This window comes from Serinus canaria, chromosome 2 (assembly GCF_022539315.1).
Source record: "Serinus canaria isolate serCan28SL12 chromosome 2, serCan2020, whole genome shotgun sequence".
In the NCBI taxonomy this organism is placed as follows: domain Eukaryota; kingdom Metazoa; phylum Chordata; class Aves; order Passeriformes; family Fringillidae; genus Serinus; species Serinus canaria.
The window spans coordinates 100,058,834-100,076,301 of NC_066315.1; the positions used below are offsets into that span (position 1 = coordinate 100,058,834).

The 17,468-nt window shown below is 39.4% G+C and overlaps 1 protein-coding gene across 2 annotated transcripts in view; it reads left to right on the forward strand.

Annotated features, from left to right (window-relative positions):
• The window catches only part of PIEZO2 (piezo type mechanosensitive ion channel component 2), a 288,278-nt gene that overhangs the window by 213,654 nt on the left and 57,156 nt on the right, over positions 1 to 17,468 (forward strand). For both annotated transcript variants that reach the window (XM_018908712.3, XM_030232978.2), the window contains 8 exons: positions 4,476 to 4,717; positions 7,631 to 7,791; positions 8,737 to 8,913; positions 9,090 to 9,215; positions 10,608 to 10,808; positions 11,835 to 12,039; positions 12,179 to 12,280; positions 12,751 to 12,916. In XM_018908712.3, the coding sequence (XP_018764257.1) occupies positions 4,476 to 4,717; positions 7,631 to 7,791; positions 8,737 to 8,913; positions 9,090 to 9,215; positions 10,608 to 10,808; positions 11,835 to 12,039; positions 12,179 to 12,280; positions 12,751 to 12,916 (1,380 nt within the window). The remainder of the gene's footprint in view (positions 1 to 4,475; positions 4,718 to 7,630; positions 7,792 to 8,736; positions 8,914 to 9,089; positions 9,216 to 10,607; positions 10,809 to 11,834; positions 12,040 to 12,178; positions 12,281 to 12,750; positions 12,917 to 17,468) is intronic.

Consider the following 17,468-nt stretch of genomic DNA (forward strand, 5'->3'; position numbering starts at 1 on the left):
GGCCTGTCCAAATCCCCCAACGGGGCTTGGATTCAAGCAGCATATCCCCTTAAAGCCCTGTAAAGGCACTCAAGGTCCTGCCAGTGGAGGTATGGCACTGTGGGCTCAGTTTGAGTCTTGGAGACCGAATATTTGGGACATGGGTAACTAGTGTTCTGCAGAGCAGAAAGCTTTCTGTTCTTAAGGCTTTGCATGAAAGATATTTGAGAACTTCCTTTAGACAGAAAGTTTCAAGCAATTTATAAACAACAACAAATTATCAAAGACAAAAGATGCTTTATTAATCTTCTGCTCTAGTAAATTGCAAGTAAGTGAAAGTAGTAGAAATCCAGCAAGGCACATGTATGATTTCAGTACCACAGAAATTGCTTTGTTGCCAAAAACTAGATCTATTGGTGTACTTCTCATTGTTGATATCATATTTAATAAACCTGAGAGTAAGAAATTGCTCTCAGCTAAAAGCAGTAGTGGCTGTACCAAGGCTGTTCAAGGATTGTTGCCTGCATTATTATTTAGTTATTTCTCTCCCTTAGTATCAGACACAATGCCTTTGTGTTCTTTGGGGTAATTTCTTACTAGTATGTGGCTTCCAACAATGAAATCATGTCTCACTAGCTGTGAAGATATATGGGGTAGTTTGTCTTAAAATTCTAAACTCATGAAGTTTTTATATCTTAATACTTCAGTGTTGTTGCTTACAATATAATGTGATCTTGTAGTGGAAAAAAAAATTGGAAAAGCAATCCTGGCAATACATAAGGAAGTTTTGGAAGAAAGATTCCAAATAGACTAACTTTCCAAACAGTGGGCAGGGCATTTTGTATATCCTTGGATCTCCTAAGCACATGATCCAATGCTTAAGCCTACGGATGCCAATAAAACTAAGCCTACTGGAAACCAAACTGATACTGAGGCTTTATTAGGTATAGATGTTACCTGTACCAATCTTTATAACCCCATTTGCCTCCTGTATGTCCAGAACATTAATGGGAATTATATAAATAAGAGAAAGATGGGTCCACTCATACCAAATCGTATAGAGTTACTGTGTTTCTGTCCAATTTACACTGAGGTAAGTCATTAAGTCCTTGATTTACATCAGTGTGAATAAGTTTTTTTCATTATAAAAGTCACTTGGGAAGATACCTCATAAAAATCAGTGCAATTGCATATATACAAAAGCTGTCTGATTGTATAGTTACTTTCATTTCAGGGTGCATTGCCTTTTAGATGAGCACTGGTGGTTTATAGTAACTAGGGATCTCTATAAGATTTGAACTGAACTGAAAATTCATTCTCTCTTCTTTATACACTACCCTCTATTGGTACTTTATTAGAGTTTTAGGTGAATATAAGTTAGTTATGTCATTTTAGGGAACATTGATGTTTAGTAACTTTATAGAGATTTGAATATCCTTTCAGTGTATATGATAGCTAATCTGTGATTTAGATAGGAAAGTAATCTAAGAGTCCCAAAAGAGATTATTGGTAACAGCCAACATGGCTTTACTAAGGGCAAATAATACCTAACAGATTTGGTGGCCTTCCATGATAAGGGTACAGCGTTGATAAATAGGGGCAGAGCAGCTGACATTGTCTGCCTGGACTTATGCAAAGGGTTTGACACTGTCCCATATGATATCCTTGTCTCCAAATTGGAGAGACATGGTTTTCATGGATGGACCACTTGGTGGATAAAAAGCAGTCTGGATGGCCACACACAGAGCTGGTCAATGGCTCATTGTTCATGAGACCAGTGACAAGAAGTGTCTCTCAACACCAGTACTGGGGCTGAGACTGTTCAAAATTTCTGTTGGTGACATGGACAGCAGGATCGAGGGCACCCTCAGCAAGTTTGCTGAGGACACCAGGCTGTGTGGTGCTGTCAGCACACTGGAGGGAAGGGATGGCATCCAGAGGGACCTTGACACACTCAGGAGGTGGACCCATGCAAACCTCATGAGGTTCAGCAAAGCAAAGTGCAGGGTCCTACACTTGGGTCACGGCAACACCCAGGGGTTGGACAGAGACATGATGGAGAGTAGCCCTGAGGAGAAGGACTTGGGTGTGATGATTGATGGACAACTCACCACGAGCCAGTAGCATGCACTCAGCCCAGAAACGCTGGGCTCCATCCAGAGGAGCATTGTGAGCAGGTCAAAGGAGGTGATTCTGCCCCTCTACTCTGCTCTGGTGAGACCTCACCTGGTGTGCTGCATCCACCTCTGGGGTCTCCAACAGAAGAAGGCCTGGAACTGTTGGAGCAAATCCAGAGTAGAGGCACAAAGTTGGTAAGAGGACTAGAGCACCTTCCTTATGAAGACAGGCTGAGAAAATCAGAGCTGTTCAGCCTAGTGAAGAAGAAATTGCTTGGAGATGTCACAGCAGCTTTCCAGTATCTGAAGGGGGCCTACAGGGAATCTGTAGAGGAACTTTTCATCAGGAATTGTAGTGACAGGAGAAGGAGTAATGGGTACAAATTGAAAGAAGAGAAATTTAAGTTAGATATTAGGAAGAAATTTGTTACTGTTGAGTGGTGAGATACTGAAATGGCTTATCCAGGGAGGTTGCGGATGCCCCAGTCCTGGCAGTGCTCAAAGCCAGGTTGGATGGGACTCTGGGCAATCTGGTCTGCTGGCAGGTATCACTGCCCATGGTAGTGGATACTTTTAGGTCCCTTCCCACCTAAACTATTTTATGATTCTGTTTTCAGTAACCAAAGCTACTGAAATAAATTCTTGAGGATGAGACTTTTTCAGGTTGTTAGATACTCAGGTTCATTGCCCAGCCCATGATGAGGAATTTTAGATGTGAATGTGGCTAAAACATGATTAAAGTTTATTACTTGATATTTTTTCGTGTTTGAATGTCTTGTTAAACTTCTAATTGTAAACCACCTTTTCTACTTTTTGATAATTGGCATGGTATTTCTACTTCAGGATTGTTTAGTCAGATTTCTGTGGTTTTTCCTGCCTTTAAGACTCCAAAGTTTCCATCTTGAAGAAACTGCAGCTCCCAAATGATTGAAAAATAATTCTGCTTGTTTGAATTTCTCATTATCTGACTAGTCTAGTCTCTTAATTTTTAATGATCAGGAAAAAAAATTAGTTTCTTTAACTGTAAAAATCCTAAAATTGGCAGAATTTCTGTCTAAATGTTTATAGGCCAGAATTTCACATCAAGAAAAATAAATCCCTGAGATGGTACTATGGCATTTTAGAACAGCCTTACAGGTCCTTGAAAGTATGCTGAGTGTAGTAATTTCAATAACATAACCAAACATTTAATGACCTAATCATACACTTGCCAAAGGGAGAATTCATTGCAAGGAGTCCTATTCAAAGGGAAACTGAATTTTCTGCAGCTATGGGAAGTGAGTCCCAACAGCACAGTTTTGGGAGAAAAAAGAAAACCATAAGAAAATATTTATCTTCTCTAGTAAAGAAAATATATATACTGAATAATCTCAAGGGGAAAAAAGGCATCATGGCACTAGAGAAATATTGTTTCTGTGTTAAATCGGTCGTATCCCAGTTTTGGTAGTGTGAAGCTTACTGATGGATTTAGATGGAGACTATTATAAATTGAGGAAAGATTTTCTGTGAGATGTGGCAAAGAGAGAGAGAATGAATGGCACTATCAAAGACAGATATTATGAAAATCTTCTGAAGGTGCAGCTATGGAATTCTTGCTTTTGTTTGTCCCCAAAACAGTAGCTGGAAGAAAAATTGCAAATTCCTTGGCTTTCCAGGTGCATCTTCTAATTGGAGGAAGGTGGAAATGCATTTGCAGTGATAGGTCAGATACTTGTGATGGTTCAGCTGCATTACTCAGAGAATGGTACAGCGCTGACCACGTTTAGCGCTGGTGTGAATAGGTTGCCCCCTTTCCATCTGTGCTGTAAATCCATGTTTCTTTATAGAAGCACCCCGTGAATGTCATGATGGCATGCTCTTGGCATCAGAAGGCTTCTGCAGATGGAGTAGGAGAATGCTTTATGACTTGTGATGTAGCATGACGTATTTGTCAATGACCTTCTTCTGTAACCCCTCTGTTCTCATCTCCCTTTTTCTTTCTGTTCCAATTACTTTGAGCAGCCTCAAGAAAAAAATACCAAACCACCAAAATGAGTAAGTCCCCTGTGAAGTCATGAAATGTTTCCTCTTAATGTCATTTCATGCTTCTACATCTTAAACTCTGACCATTTTCTCCAGTGGGGAAAATGTCAAGTTTAAGTGTCAATACCACTCATTACTAACTAACCATTAGTATCTGAGTGAGAAGTAGTTACTAATACATTCCAACAACTCAATTTTCAGTGTGTGTTTGGAGAGAGTACCAGAACCATTAACTGTTCTACTTCTAAGGCATTTTCCACGAACAGTTAATTCTTTTCTAATCAAACAGTTTGAAAAAGAAAAAGACTGCGATGTCATTACTACTCAGTTTGCTGACATGCAACTCTTTACCTGCAGACTGGTGCACCAAGATGGAAGCCTGCCTGACATAACTATGATGAATCTAACAGCCAGCAGAGAAAAGGAAGAGGATAAAATGCTGGAAGAGGCTGGTGAGAAAAGAATGGAAGAGCCAGAGGGGGAGGGAGGGAAAGGGAGGGTCAAAAAAGGAAAAGAAGAAGAGAAGGAGGATGAGGATAAAGAAGATGATGATGATGATGACAATGAAGACAATGAATCAGAGGAAGAAGAAACTACAGGTAAGCTCTACAGAATGCAAATTTTTCTTTCCTTGATCTTAATTAATAGTATCAGCAGGTAGTTTGTTATTGGTCTTCCCTGTTAGCTTCAATCACCAGGTTTTCCTTCTAGTTTCACATGCAGCCTGTGTCAAAGAGCCTGAACTGAGCAGATGGCTACTTGTCAATTATTCAACAGGCTACAGGCTCTTCTTGGGAAAAATTGTACTGTAGGATGCTGAGAAGAAGAAACCAATAGAAACGAAGTGCCCATTTCTTCTGGGTGGTCTGGGTTAGATAATTTGAAGGCTACCCCAAATCCTAAGTACTTCTTAAGAGTGAAATCTCCTTACAACAAAGAAAATTATACACATACATATTTAATACCTGATACTGCATGCTTTCAAGACATCTCTCCCCAGAAGTCCCAATGGCTTTGCTTCATTATTTATGTCATATTTTAGTGTCATATTAGTGCCATATTTTTCAGTTCTGAATATAGAATATGTAATTGATGCCAGATGAACATAAAAAAAGCTTAAGGGTAGACATGGCATGGCTTATACTATCATCCTTGGTATTGTTAATATGACCTTCTAAAATGAACTACTGCCATAACTCAGTTTATAATATGAGCCAAAAGTGAAACTAGGAAAGAGCACTTAACATTCAAGGCAGATGTATTCTTTGGAAAGGGCCTTACTACAAATTTAGTTACTCATGACAATAATCACAGGTCTGTGACACCTAAATAGGGAGGGGATCTTTGTCACGGCAAAATGGCAGCACATCAGGCTTAGCAGCCTTAGGGAATCAGGGAATCATTCTTAAGATCATTGAGTCCAATTATTAACCCAGCACTGTCATATCCACCACTAAACCATGTCCCTGAATGCCACACCTATAAGTCCTTTAAATGCCTCCAGGGATGGTGACTCCATCACTTTCCTGGACAGTCTGTTCCAGTGCCTGAGCCTCATCTAAAACAACTTACCTTTCTTGGCTGGAACAGCTGTCATCACAGAAGTGGTCGTGGGCCATGGAAACCTTTTTTGGCCAGCTTTCATACTGTCTGTGAGGGGTGAGGGGTCTGCTGCACTCCAGCCATTCCAACTTGTTGGAAGGGCTTTGGGAAAGAAACCAGCTGGTGGACATTACTCTGTGCAGTGACTCATGCAAGCAGGAAAGTGGGGAGCTGCAGCTGGTGTTGCTTGAAATAGCACAAGGGGATCCATCTTTAAGCTGCACATGGCATTTATTTCTGCTGGGGTTACAGCATTTTTACACAGCCATGAGCTTTGACATTAAACACATTCAAGTGTACAGACTTCACTACAGTGGTGTACAATCTTTCAGTGGATGCAGTTAGGCCTGTGTTTTATTCCCTTATGTGTGTGTGTGTTGCCTGGCCATGGTAGACAAAGCACCTTATCTGCCCAGTCCACTTAAATGTCACTGTCTGGATACGTCCTGCATGATGTGATGCTGCAAATGAAAACAAATGAAATGAAAGAAGGAGTGAGAACGTCTAACTCTGTAAAGACTTCTCTTAAATACTCTCATTGTGCTTATAAAAAAATACATGTGGGATTGGAGTTCTGTAGCTTAATTAATTTCTCAAGTTTAATTATGTGCTTACAGAATTCACATCACTCAGCATTTTTATTAGGATTTTCTAAGTTGGGTTTGGAGAAAAAACACAAAGGGAAAAATGAAATTTAGTTGTGAGGTGTTCCAGAAGTCTGATTTTTCACACAAATGTGCATGTGTTCTTCACACAAATATGCATGAGTAACCAACTTGGTGTGCTTTACGTATAAAATAAAGTGATAATTTGAAATAATTTCCTAAAGAAGGTGGTAACTCCTTTGCATTTTTACCCTCTTAGACAGGGATGTGCTTTGGTATCACTTGCAAATGTTTCCATCTCTGATATAAAGAATGTTCTCTAGCCTGCAAAATCCCTCCTAATCTCCAAAATGCTTCTGAAACCCTGAATACAGTGTGAAAACTCTATATGTACCAGCCAGATGAAGCAGTTTTGCAGCCAGCCCACAAGCAAAGTCCTCACTTGGAGAGAGAGCACTGTTCAGCAAATGTATTGTCATGCACACTCACATGTAACAGGTGATGCCACAAGCTTGCACACTGGAGTACTATTTGGGAGGATGGCTTTTTTAGCCAAACACCCCTGTGAAGCGATACTTTCACCCAACTTCATGATCTCCACTTGATAAAGCTTTTTAACAGAGGGAAATATTTGACTGGGCTACAGTTTGCCTTTCTTGATTTAGATGTCCTGTGAAGGCACTGGTCACAGTCTTAAGAGGCTGTGCTGTTTTCAAGGCAGTTTAGATAATTCTGACATCTGAAGATGTCTATAGTAAAATTGTCTCATCCCCTGTGACAGGAATCCAAGTCCTAGTGTACATGGATTTCTTCCAATCAAGCTGAAAAGCATTCTGAGTAGTAATAGTAGTAATAGTAGTCTGTGCTTTCTGAAAATAGGCTGGGTCCATAGCTTCCAAGCATCAAAATTTTTTTTTTTTTCTGAGTTGGAAAAGGACCAGGGCTGGAATTAGTTTCTGAGTGAGATCTCTAAGCTTAGGTCCAAAAATACTGGAGGACAAAGTCCAAAAAGAGCTCTGATGAGAGAAATAAAAGCAAAATTGGCAAGGAAGGCCACCACTGCTGCTTTTGAAGTGCAGAATCCTTCCAGGGAATGTGGGTCAGAAGGGAAAGCACCCCAGCTAAGAGGGCTTCAACCCCACTTTTAGTTAGTTGACTACTGAGCTGTGCCTTTATCCTCCATCTTATCTTACTCTAAGGCTTAGAAGAGAAGCAGAAAGATCGTTGTTGTCTAGTGGAGTATTCTATTTCACAGAGACCTTCTGGTTTTGTCCTTACAATGGTTCTGCTTGAACATCCCTGCAGACTTGAGGAACAAGTGGCATCTGGTGATCGACCGCCTTACTGTGCTGTTTTTGAAATTCCTGGAGTATTTTCACAAGATGCAAGTCTTTGTGTGGTGGCTGTTGGAGCTGCACATCATCAAAATTGTTTCCTCTTACATTATCTGGGTCACAGTGAAAGAGGCAAGTAAACACCTACTGTAAAACTCTTACACATCATGTCAGCATCTGCCGTGGGGTTGCAGGTGTAGGGAGAGGGCTTCCTCCTGTCAGACCTCACTGAAAATGTGGGATCCAGCTGGGTTTGTTCACCTGATGGGAACCTGCCTTGACATCTTCCACATTCTCCCTGTTTCAAGAGTCTCAGCCCCCTTTTCTCCAGGTAATACCTTTTCTCCAGGTATTAAAACTTTATTAGTCCAATTCTTTGGATTTAAGGGACATAATCCCTCTCCTGCTCAAACTGTCTATAGGTGCCATCCAGGAATGGAAGGCATAGAAAAGGACTGGGAAGATAAATGTAGGGAAATTGCTTAAACTTGGTCTGGTGTTTAGGAAACAAGAATGTGAAACTATGCCTGAAGAAAAGGGGAGCAACACTTTTAGCTGTGCTTTTGGTGTGGGCAATGTGAGTTCTCCACGTGACATGGCCAATTCTTGAACAGGGTAGTAAGATGGGATTCGCTAAAAACAAAAGGATAGCCCTTTTCTCAAATTTTTTGTCTGGGGGAGAAGTCACGAGGATGAAGGTCAGTTGCAAAGACACATGGATCTGTGCCATCTCTTCTTTGTTTCTTGTGTACTAAAGCAGCAGAAGCTACCTGTGGTCCTTTGTATTTCGCATCTGTTGATAAGGAAGACACGGAGTTTTGTGGATCCAATAGTATTAATATTATGTAGGTGGTAAATGTCTTTCTAAACCAACTGTAAAGTTTTTCCTTCTTCACTTACTACTTTGTGTCTGTGTTATTGTGGGTATTGTTGTACTTTTTCTTCAGTATTTTCCTCAAAGTTTCTGCATGTCCCTTTTTTTAAATTATTCTTTTTTTTATCTGCTGTGGAAAAGGTCAAATTTTCTCAGTTCTTTTGTTGCTTCACGTAATTTCTGCACTGTTTTTGTGTTTTCAGGTGTCTCTACTTAACTTTGTGTTTTTAATTGCCTGGGCCCTTGCTTTGCCATATGCTCAGTTTCGCCCACTGGCATCAAGTATCTGCACTGTTTGGACATGTGTAATTATTGTCTGCAAAATGTTGTATCAGCTCACATCTATTGATCCCAAGGATTTTTCCAGAAACTGTACGTTGGTGAGTACAAGTATGTATTAAAAAGGTTTGACTGCTGTCTTCTTTAGTGAAGAAGAGCAAAAGGAAGCATATCAACTACAAAAATAACAGTTCACCTCATGTATTATTGTTAATTATCATACCGTTCCCAAGCACTCTTAAAGTCCTGTTTTATAACTGTTGCATTTTCTTTTTAGCCAGGAGAAAATGAAACTAAAGTCAATTTAGAAGAACTGAAAACCTCAGTGCTCTACAGTGGGCCAGTTGATCCTTCGGAGTGGGTTGGACTGAGAAAGTCTAGTCCCCTTCTTGTGTACTTAAGGGTAACTTCTTTGTTGTCTGTATTCAGATATCTTCTTATTTGTGATGAAAGTAGCACTGTCTTTGAAATAAATAATCTGTCACACACACACACACAAATGTAATGCAAACCATTGATAATAGGGAAGTACACAGGGAAAGAGGCAACAGAAAACTACATCTGTTGCACAGAACATATCCAGAAGGGATCCAGTAGCAATTAAGTTATTCTTTCATGTAGAATTATCACTTTTGGACTCTACTATCTGTTAAAAGCTCTTTAAGAAATGTGATATTTAAGTAATTAATAGATACATGGCATTCAGGTGCCAAAGGACTGATGGGTCTAATTGCCCTGAATGACAGTGTGTGCTAGAAGTTAATTTTTCTGAGTGCTTATTCCTTAGCCACAGTTTAGAAAATATAAAGAGTTAAGAGACTCATTCATTCAAACACTAGTAAATGGATGTCTTTTGTTTTGCTTCTTGGTTTTGGTTGATGCCTCTGAGCAATGTTTTATTATTCCTGTCTTGATTAAAAAGCTTTACTTACAGTGAAAATGTGCCAAGTCCTGGGGAAAACCTTACCTGTTATCAATTTAAAGAATCTCCAACATTCTATATACACAGTTTAAGGTTGAGAGAAAATATAAAAATCCCAGTGGCACCTGTTTCAGGAGATTCTTGTCTCAAATATTTCTCAAAGAACAGAGATCTACAGTTTGCCACTTCTGCTTCAGTTCTGACTTCCTTGAGGGACTTTCTCTGAGCTGGTTCTTTTTAGCCAGCTTTTGGAGTTAGTTAGTACCTCTCTTCTATTTAGCATAGGACAGATTTCCCTCCTGAGATAAATAAAAAATCAATTCATAGCCACGCTTGAGTGTGTCCTAGTCAATCTGGCTTTGGGACAGAAGGAGCTGTGCCTGAGAGAAGACTGACAGATAGACTGTTCATGTGAAAGAGTTAAATTTGCTCTACCCAACATCTGTTTTTGAAAGTTAGTGCTTGACAGCTAAACCTCTACCATTGTTTTTTGTGTATGTTTGTATCTTCTATGTCCTACAAAACAAAACCTGATACCTTAAGAGAATCTATGAAATATGGGAGGGCACATTGATGATGTTTTCCTTCCCTTCATTTCCACAACAAGAGTTTTTACTATAGTATTTTTTAATTAATGTCTTTATATGTGTCTTCTGGCTGTCTGTATGATTCTTCAAAATCCAAGAATTGGTGTGAACCTTAATTTGTTTTAATCATAATCGCTGGGAATAGGTGTCAGTGCATTTTGGAGTGCAGATGTCCTCAGTGATAACATCAATTTGAGTATTAATGGGTTTATACTTACCACAAAATTTTATAGCTTCTTGTGGCTTTGACTTTTATTTAAAGTTCTCCTGATTGTGTCTCCCATAGAATAACTTACTGATGCTGGCTATTCTGGCCTTTGAAGTTACAATCTACCGTCACCAAGAATACTACAGATGTCGAAATAACCTCACCGCACCTGTGACTAAAACCATTTTCCATGATATTACAAGAGCACATCTGGATGATGGACTTGTAAACTGTGTCAAGTATTTCATAAACTACTTCTTCTACAAGTTTGGTTTGGAGGTAAATATGCAACTACTTTTCTTTAGATTAACATTCCAAACCTTTTGAATGTGTTATTTTTGAATAGTAGCTTGGGTTGTGTTTGACATCCAGAGGCTTATTAGTCATCATTCATGTTAGTCATGTCTGTTCCCTTTCCTTGTCTGTTTGTTCATGTGCAAATGAAATGTACTTTCAAAGAATCTTTCCATAAATAGTGATTTTTCAGTTTTCTAAGCCTATCTGAAGGAGGCGACTCCCAGAGTAATGCATCCTAAATTCATAATGATGCTCTTGACCTGTCTGTTAAACATTACCACCACTATGATCAATGGAGTAAACTTTTCATAGCCATCTGAGGATTAAGAATGAATGAAAATTTTAAAAGCCCAGCAAGTTATTTCCTTTGGGAAATAATTTTAAATCATTCTAATTTGGGGAGAGAGAAAGCAAAATAGCATAGTGCACTGAATAAATGAAGTTTTCACAAAGTTTCAAAACATGTTTCATGGAACTGAGTGAAGGGACTGCTTTCAGTGAAGCCAGAGAACAGAAAGGCTGACATGCAGAGCCTTTAGAATAATGGAAAACTAAAGCTGTCTTGCAGAAATTGACTGGATTTGTCTATCACCGATAGAAGCTGTATGGTCCAAATGCCTTGTCCATTTCCTACACGAGGACAAGTTTTAATTATACCAATCTTAGTAGTTCCTCTTCTTTTCCACATCTGTACATCCTATCAAAATATGTGGCTGTGCAATGTGTTCTTTGCTTGGCAACAATTAAACATTTAACATACTAGCTATTGTGACAAGGCTCTTTCCTTCTGGTATCTTTTTATATCACACCTGCTGCAGAGTATAAAAATTTGGGTGTTTGGGTGGAGTGGTGGAAATTGCTGTTGGAGCATGCTGGTTTTCACAGGGTTCCTGCAGTCAGACACAGCACATCCAGGCGTTCTGTCCGGATCTACAATAATTTATTATTGCTTTATTGACTATTCATGAGGTTGTAAAAGTTGTTTATGTTTCTTTACTTTGTTTCCAGACCTGTTTTCTTCTATCAGTGAATGTAATTGGTCAAAGGATGGATTTTTACGCAATGATTCATGCCTTCTGGCTGATTGCTGTATTGTATCGACGTAGGAGAAAAGCTATTGCAGAGATCTGGCCAAAATATTGCTGTTTTCTGACATGCATCATTACATTCCAGTACTTCCTTTGCATTGGCATCCCACCTGCTCCTTGTAAAGGTAAGGACACTCTTTATGTAAAATTACTGCTTGTTTCTTTTATAGAAAAATGCTGGAGAATTGGCAAGTGTTCTGAAGAAAAGGATTAAGTAATTGTTATGAAGTACTGACTGATTTTTTGAATGCTTCTGCCACACAGACTATCCATGGAGAAGTGGCAATGCCAACTTCAACTCCAACATCATAAAGTGGTTATACTTTCCAGACTTCATTGTGAGACCAAACCCTGTCTTCCTCGTGTGTAAGTATTTTAACACATTGTTATAAAGTGTTTATATGTCCTTTGCTTAAGTCATCTGTACAGTGGAATTTGAAGCCAGCCTTTCATTTACACTTCAGCAGCAAGCTGACAGATTTTTTGGGTGATTGAATACTAAGCGTGGCTTTGAATGTAGTAGAAAAATTCACAGAGTTAGTAATTTTTTGCATCTGCTTTTCCTGTATCCCTTTTTTAATAATTTGACATAAAAATGTATGAATATTTCCCCTTTTCTTATTTATTTCTCCATAAAAGTCATATACAATGACAGGTAAAAAAACCTAAAAGCATTAATAAATTTCAATTCAGAGTTGAATGCATTGAAAACCACTCAGTCTTGGAGGTTCAAAGTGTGGGAAAACAGTCTGGTAACTACATTATGATACATCACAACTCTCCTTACACCTATGCTGATGACTGAATTTTTCCTTGAAATCACTACTTTCTCCTAGATGACTTCATGCTGCTTCTGTGTGCATCCTTGCAAAGGCAGACATTTGAAGATGAAAATAAAGCTGCAGTACGGATCATGGCTGGAGACAATGTGGAAATTTGCATGAACCTTGATGCAGCATCTTTTAGCCAGCATAATCCTGTTCCTGACTTCATCCACTGCCGGTAAAAACTGAATCTTAAACACTTGGAAAATACAGTGCTTCATTTTCACAAAGTTCACTAGGCTAAAAGTCATTCTCACAGGTTCCAATTTTAGTTGGAATTTGTATTCATGTATGTTCCCATCTAACATACTGCTGTATGAGAGAGCAGAGAGTTAATTTCTGGGTATTTAGCATCTGGTTTAGAACAGGGTAGATGCAAAAACGTCTTCCTAAAACTGATGATTGTTTTAAGTGCTCTCCAGAGAAGTTCAGTGATAAATTTGCCTGAAAGTCTGCATTCACAGAATCATAGACTTGTTTAGTTTGGAAAAGACCTTTAAAATCATTGTGTCCCACCACTGTCTTAGACAACCAACACATTGCAAAATATTCATCTTTAGGTCACAAGTTCTTGCATGCTATCTGTGCACATGTGGATTTAGAAAGTTTGAGAAAAAAGAGTAGTTTGGCTGTTAGATTAATCTAACCTTCTAATATTTCCAACTCCAGAAAAAACTTTGGGACTCAAATCTGAGTTTCCCTCCATGAATGTCTGGTGGGGCAGCATTTATGGTGGACTTAAACCATGCTTTGCTGGTTTCCCCCAAACACAGACATGTTAGCAAGAATCCATTGTAGTCTGCAGTTTCCCATGTATGTGTTTAATCCCAAAAAGTCCTCAGTTGTGTCCTGCCGAGTTCTTCTCTAAGAATAATCAAAATAATACTCTAAGAGACTGACCTTTGTGCTATTTCATCTAGGCATGAGAACCATAAAAGTGTCTTGGAAGAACAGCTGACATGTCCTCCTGTTCCTGAGCATTTCATACAAGGTTGTTTAAGAAGGTGAATAACACATAGAGGCAGAGCTTGAGGCAGGCTGTTCTGAACAACCTTCAAACAATGGAACTCTTCCATTGTGTGATCATTTCAGAAAACACAGATTAGCTCAGCTCTTCTAAATTTTGCTGAACATGTTCTTATTTGTAGTTGTCTCTGAAAGACAGTGCAGTATCACGAGAGTAAATGGGAAGAGTAAGATTCTTAGCTGTGGTGTTCTGTCAGACTTGATCTGTGAATGCATGTTACCAACAGATGTCTGAATATGACAGGAATACAAAAATGTCTAGAATTAATGTCCATAATAATCTCCCTTTTGATGACAGACTTATTTCTTTTACCAGACAAATGGTATCACTAGAAGTCCTACCCAAGATCTTTAGGATAGTCCTGCTATTTCTGTAACATTGAAACATTCAATTGACTCATTTGTCCAGAGATTTATAGTTGCTACTGGGCAAAGGTTGAGCAGTTCTCCCCTTGAGAATTTCCAGTCTACACAGTGGACCCAGTGCTCTAGATTCAGTAAGATAAGCAGGAAGGGAGAAGTATTTATCTTTCTTCAAAAGGCTTCATCAAGTGAGAATGCTTTCCAAAAGATATCTGACAAATAGGTCAGATATCCTTGCCTTGGCTGAGAGGCAATTCAGTGGAGATTACCTGAGTTTTTCTCTTGCCACTGCAGTTGTGTCCATTTTAGCAAAGGCTGATGCAGCAGTTGCATTGGGCATGCTGATGTGTTTAGTCACTGGTAAAAACCATCACTGGTTTCTGACAGAAAGATCAAATTTTCCTCTCTAAGTCAAGAAAAAAAATCATTGTAAAGAAAACCCTTTACTGATGGGAATGTGTTTTAAAGCTGTCTTCAGAAGAGAAAAAGACAAGAAAATCACTGTTTTTCAAACAGCTTCTTTTGGGATCTTTTCAATGTTCTCTGGAATCTGATTGGTAATTCTGGTCATCTGTATAAGATATACCCATATGGACAAACATGAAACTTTAAAACTCAGAGGGTATTTGAAGATTTTGGGTGGTAATCAGAGTCAGGAAAACAAAGTTCAAGCTGATCTGGCCTTCTGCCCCTCCACAATCCTTTGGGTTAATTTCTGTGGTTTGGTTCATGTGCATGGGATGCATCAACTTGAAGCTTTTGGTGGCAGGACATCCACCAGACACACTGCTGGGTGTGTGCTGACCAAGGAGACCTGTGGAGAGGTGATTAACAATATGCAACCATTTAATTGGGAGTTTGCTGCATGTATTAGGAAGTAGGTAATGTTGCTGATTGAGAGTACAAAAAGCCCCAGAAAATCAAAGAACCCATTAGTGGAGGTGAGCTGAACAACTAAACTGCGATCACTTTATATTTGTTCCACCTAAATGTCAAAAATCTGTGAAACCATTTCATGTGACTGTTTTATGTTGTGCGAATAAGGAGAAGAAGGAAAACAAGGCAGAGAAAGAGAAAAGAGCAGGGGTATTTCTGTTTGAAAAATGAATTATGAATTACTAGAAAACCCATTAATTAGCACATTCAGGAGCAAAAGCTATTCCTGTTTCTAATATCTTTTCTTTTAGATATTTGGGAATCATGGAATCATAGACTGGTTTGCATTGAAATGGAAGGGACCTTCCATTTCAAAGGAAGATCATCTAATTCCAACCTCCCTAGCAAGAGTAGTGACATCTTCCACTAGACCAGGTTGCTCAAAGCCCCATGCAACCTGGCTTGGAACAATTGCAGGATGGGGCATCCACAACTCCAAGTGACCTGTTCCAGTGCCACATTACACTCTGAGTAAAGAATTCCTAATATCTAATCTAAATCTCTCCTCTTCTAGCTTAAAACCCTTCCCCTTGTCTTATCCCTGTATCCCTATGTAAACACTTCTTTATTTATAGGACACCTTTAATTACCAGAAGAATGCCATGAGGTCTCACCAGAGATTTCTCTTCTCCAGGCTGAACAACTCCAACTCTCTCAGCCTTTCCGTATAGGAGAGGCACCCTGATCATGTTCCTGGGCCTCCTCTGGGCTCATTCTAACAGGTCCCTGTCTTTCTCAGACTGAGGACCTCAGACCTTAACACAGTACTCCAGATGGTATCTCATGAGGGCAAAGTAGAGTGGGAGAATCACCTCCCTTGATCTCTTTTGAAGCAGCCCAGGATGCAGTTGGCTTTCTGGGATGAGTGCAAATTGTCATGTCCAGCTTTTCATCCAGGAGAACCCCCAAGTCCTTCTCACCAGGGCTGCTGTCAATGAATTCCTCTCCCAGTCTGTGCTCATGTCTGGGATTTCCCTGACTCAGAAGCAGGACATTGCACTTGGACTTGTTCAACTTAATGAGGTTTATATGGGCCCACTTCTCAAGCTTTTCCAGATCCCTCTGGATGGCATCCCATTCTTCTGTTGTGCCAACTGCATCATTCAGCTTGGTGCCATCTGCAAACCTGCTGAGGCTGCACTTTTTCCCATTCTCTGTGTCACTGATGAAGATATTGAGGAGCACCTGTCCCAGGACAGAGCCCTGAGAGACGCCACTCATCTCCTGCCTCCACCTGAACATAGAGCCATTGTCCCCAACTCTCTGGCTGCCTCCATTCAGCCAATTCTCTATCCATTGAATGAATAGTCTATTTTGTCAAATCCATGTCACTCCAGTCTAGAAAGACAAGGATGTTGTGTAGGACCATCTTGAAGGTTTTACAAAAGTCCAGGTAGATTACATTTCTCCATATGTTGACCTTCTAGGGTGTTGGAGTCATTCCACCATAAAAAAGCCACTAGAGTGGACAGGTACAATTTTCCTTTAGTGAAGCCGTGCTAGGATCACCTTCTTGTCTTGCATATGCCTTAACATTGCTTCCATGAAAACCTGCTCCATGATCTTCCCAAACACATAGGAAAGGCTCACTCATCTGTAGTTTTACAAGTCTTCCTTCCACCCCCTTTTAAGCTTTTGGCTTTTTTTTGTAGTGTTAGCTGCATGAATGTGTAATGGGAACATGTAGAATGGTGTCCCTAAGTATAAACAGACCTTCTTTTAGTAGGAACTGCATATTAGTTCTTGTGTTTCTTTGAGCTCTTAAGTGTCTCTTTCAGTGCTTTCACTACGATATAGATTATCCAAGGCTTTAGGTTACATTATTTTTGAGAGATTACACTGCACACATGCAATCCTAAATGCCTAATTTGCTTCAAAGAAGCTCCAGTAGATAGGCCAATAGATGACAGTACCTTAACGTGACTGAATATTTTATTATGAGTTATAAATCTTTTAAAAAAGGACTCTAAAGCTCTGGGTAATCCACTGAAGATATACCTCAGAAGAAAATGTGTGCATCTGGCCTCCATCCAAGACGATTTGGAACTGAAAGAGCTTTGTCTAAAAATGTTTCTTATGATTTTCAAGAGGAAAAAAGCATAAGAAGCATGAGAAAGCATAAGAAGTTTGAGAACGGTCTAAGCATTCGGTAGCATGGACAAGAGCTTAGTTCAGACCTTATCCAAGCAAGTGAAATTAATAATGGCATTTCTCCAAAAGTCAATCAGAAAGAGCCAAACAGTAAGAGAAGACAACCTGGTTATGAATAAATTATGAAGCAGAAGAAAAAAAAATTAAAAAGTTATGCTTGGTATTCTTGTGTTTTCTGAGAAGCCTGATGTGTATTTACTGCTCTGTAAAAGAATGGCAGCTGCAGACTAAAGCATCCTTTCTGAAGTGTCACT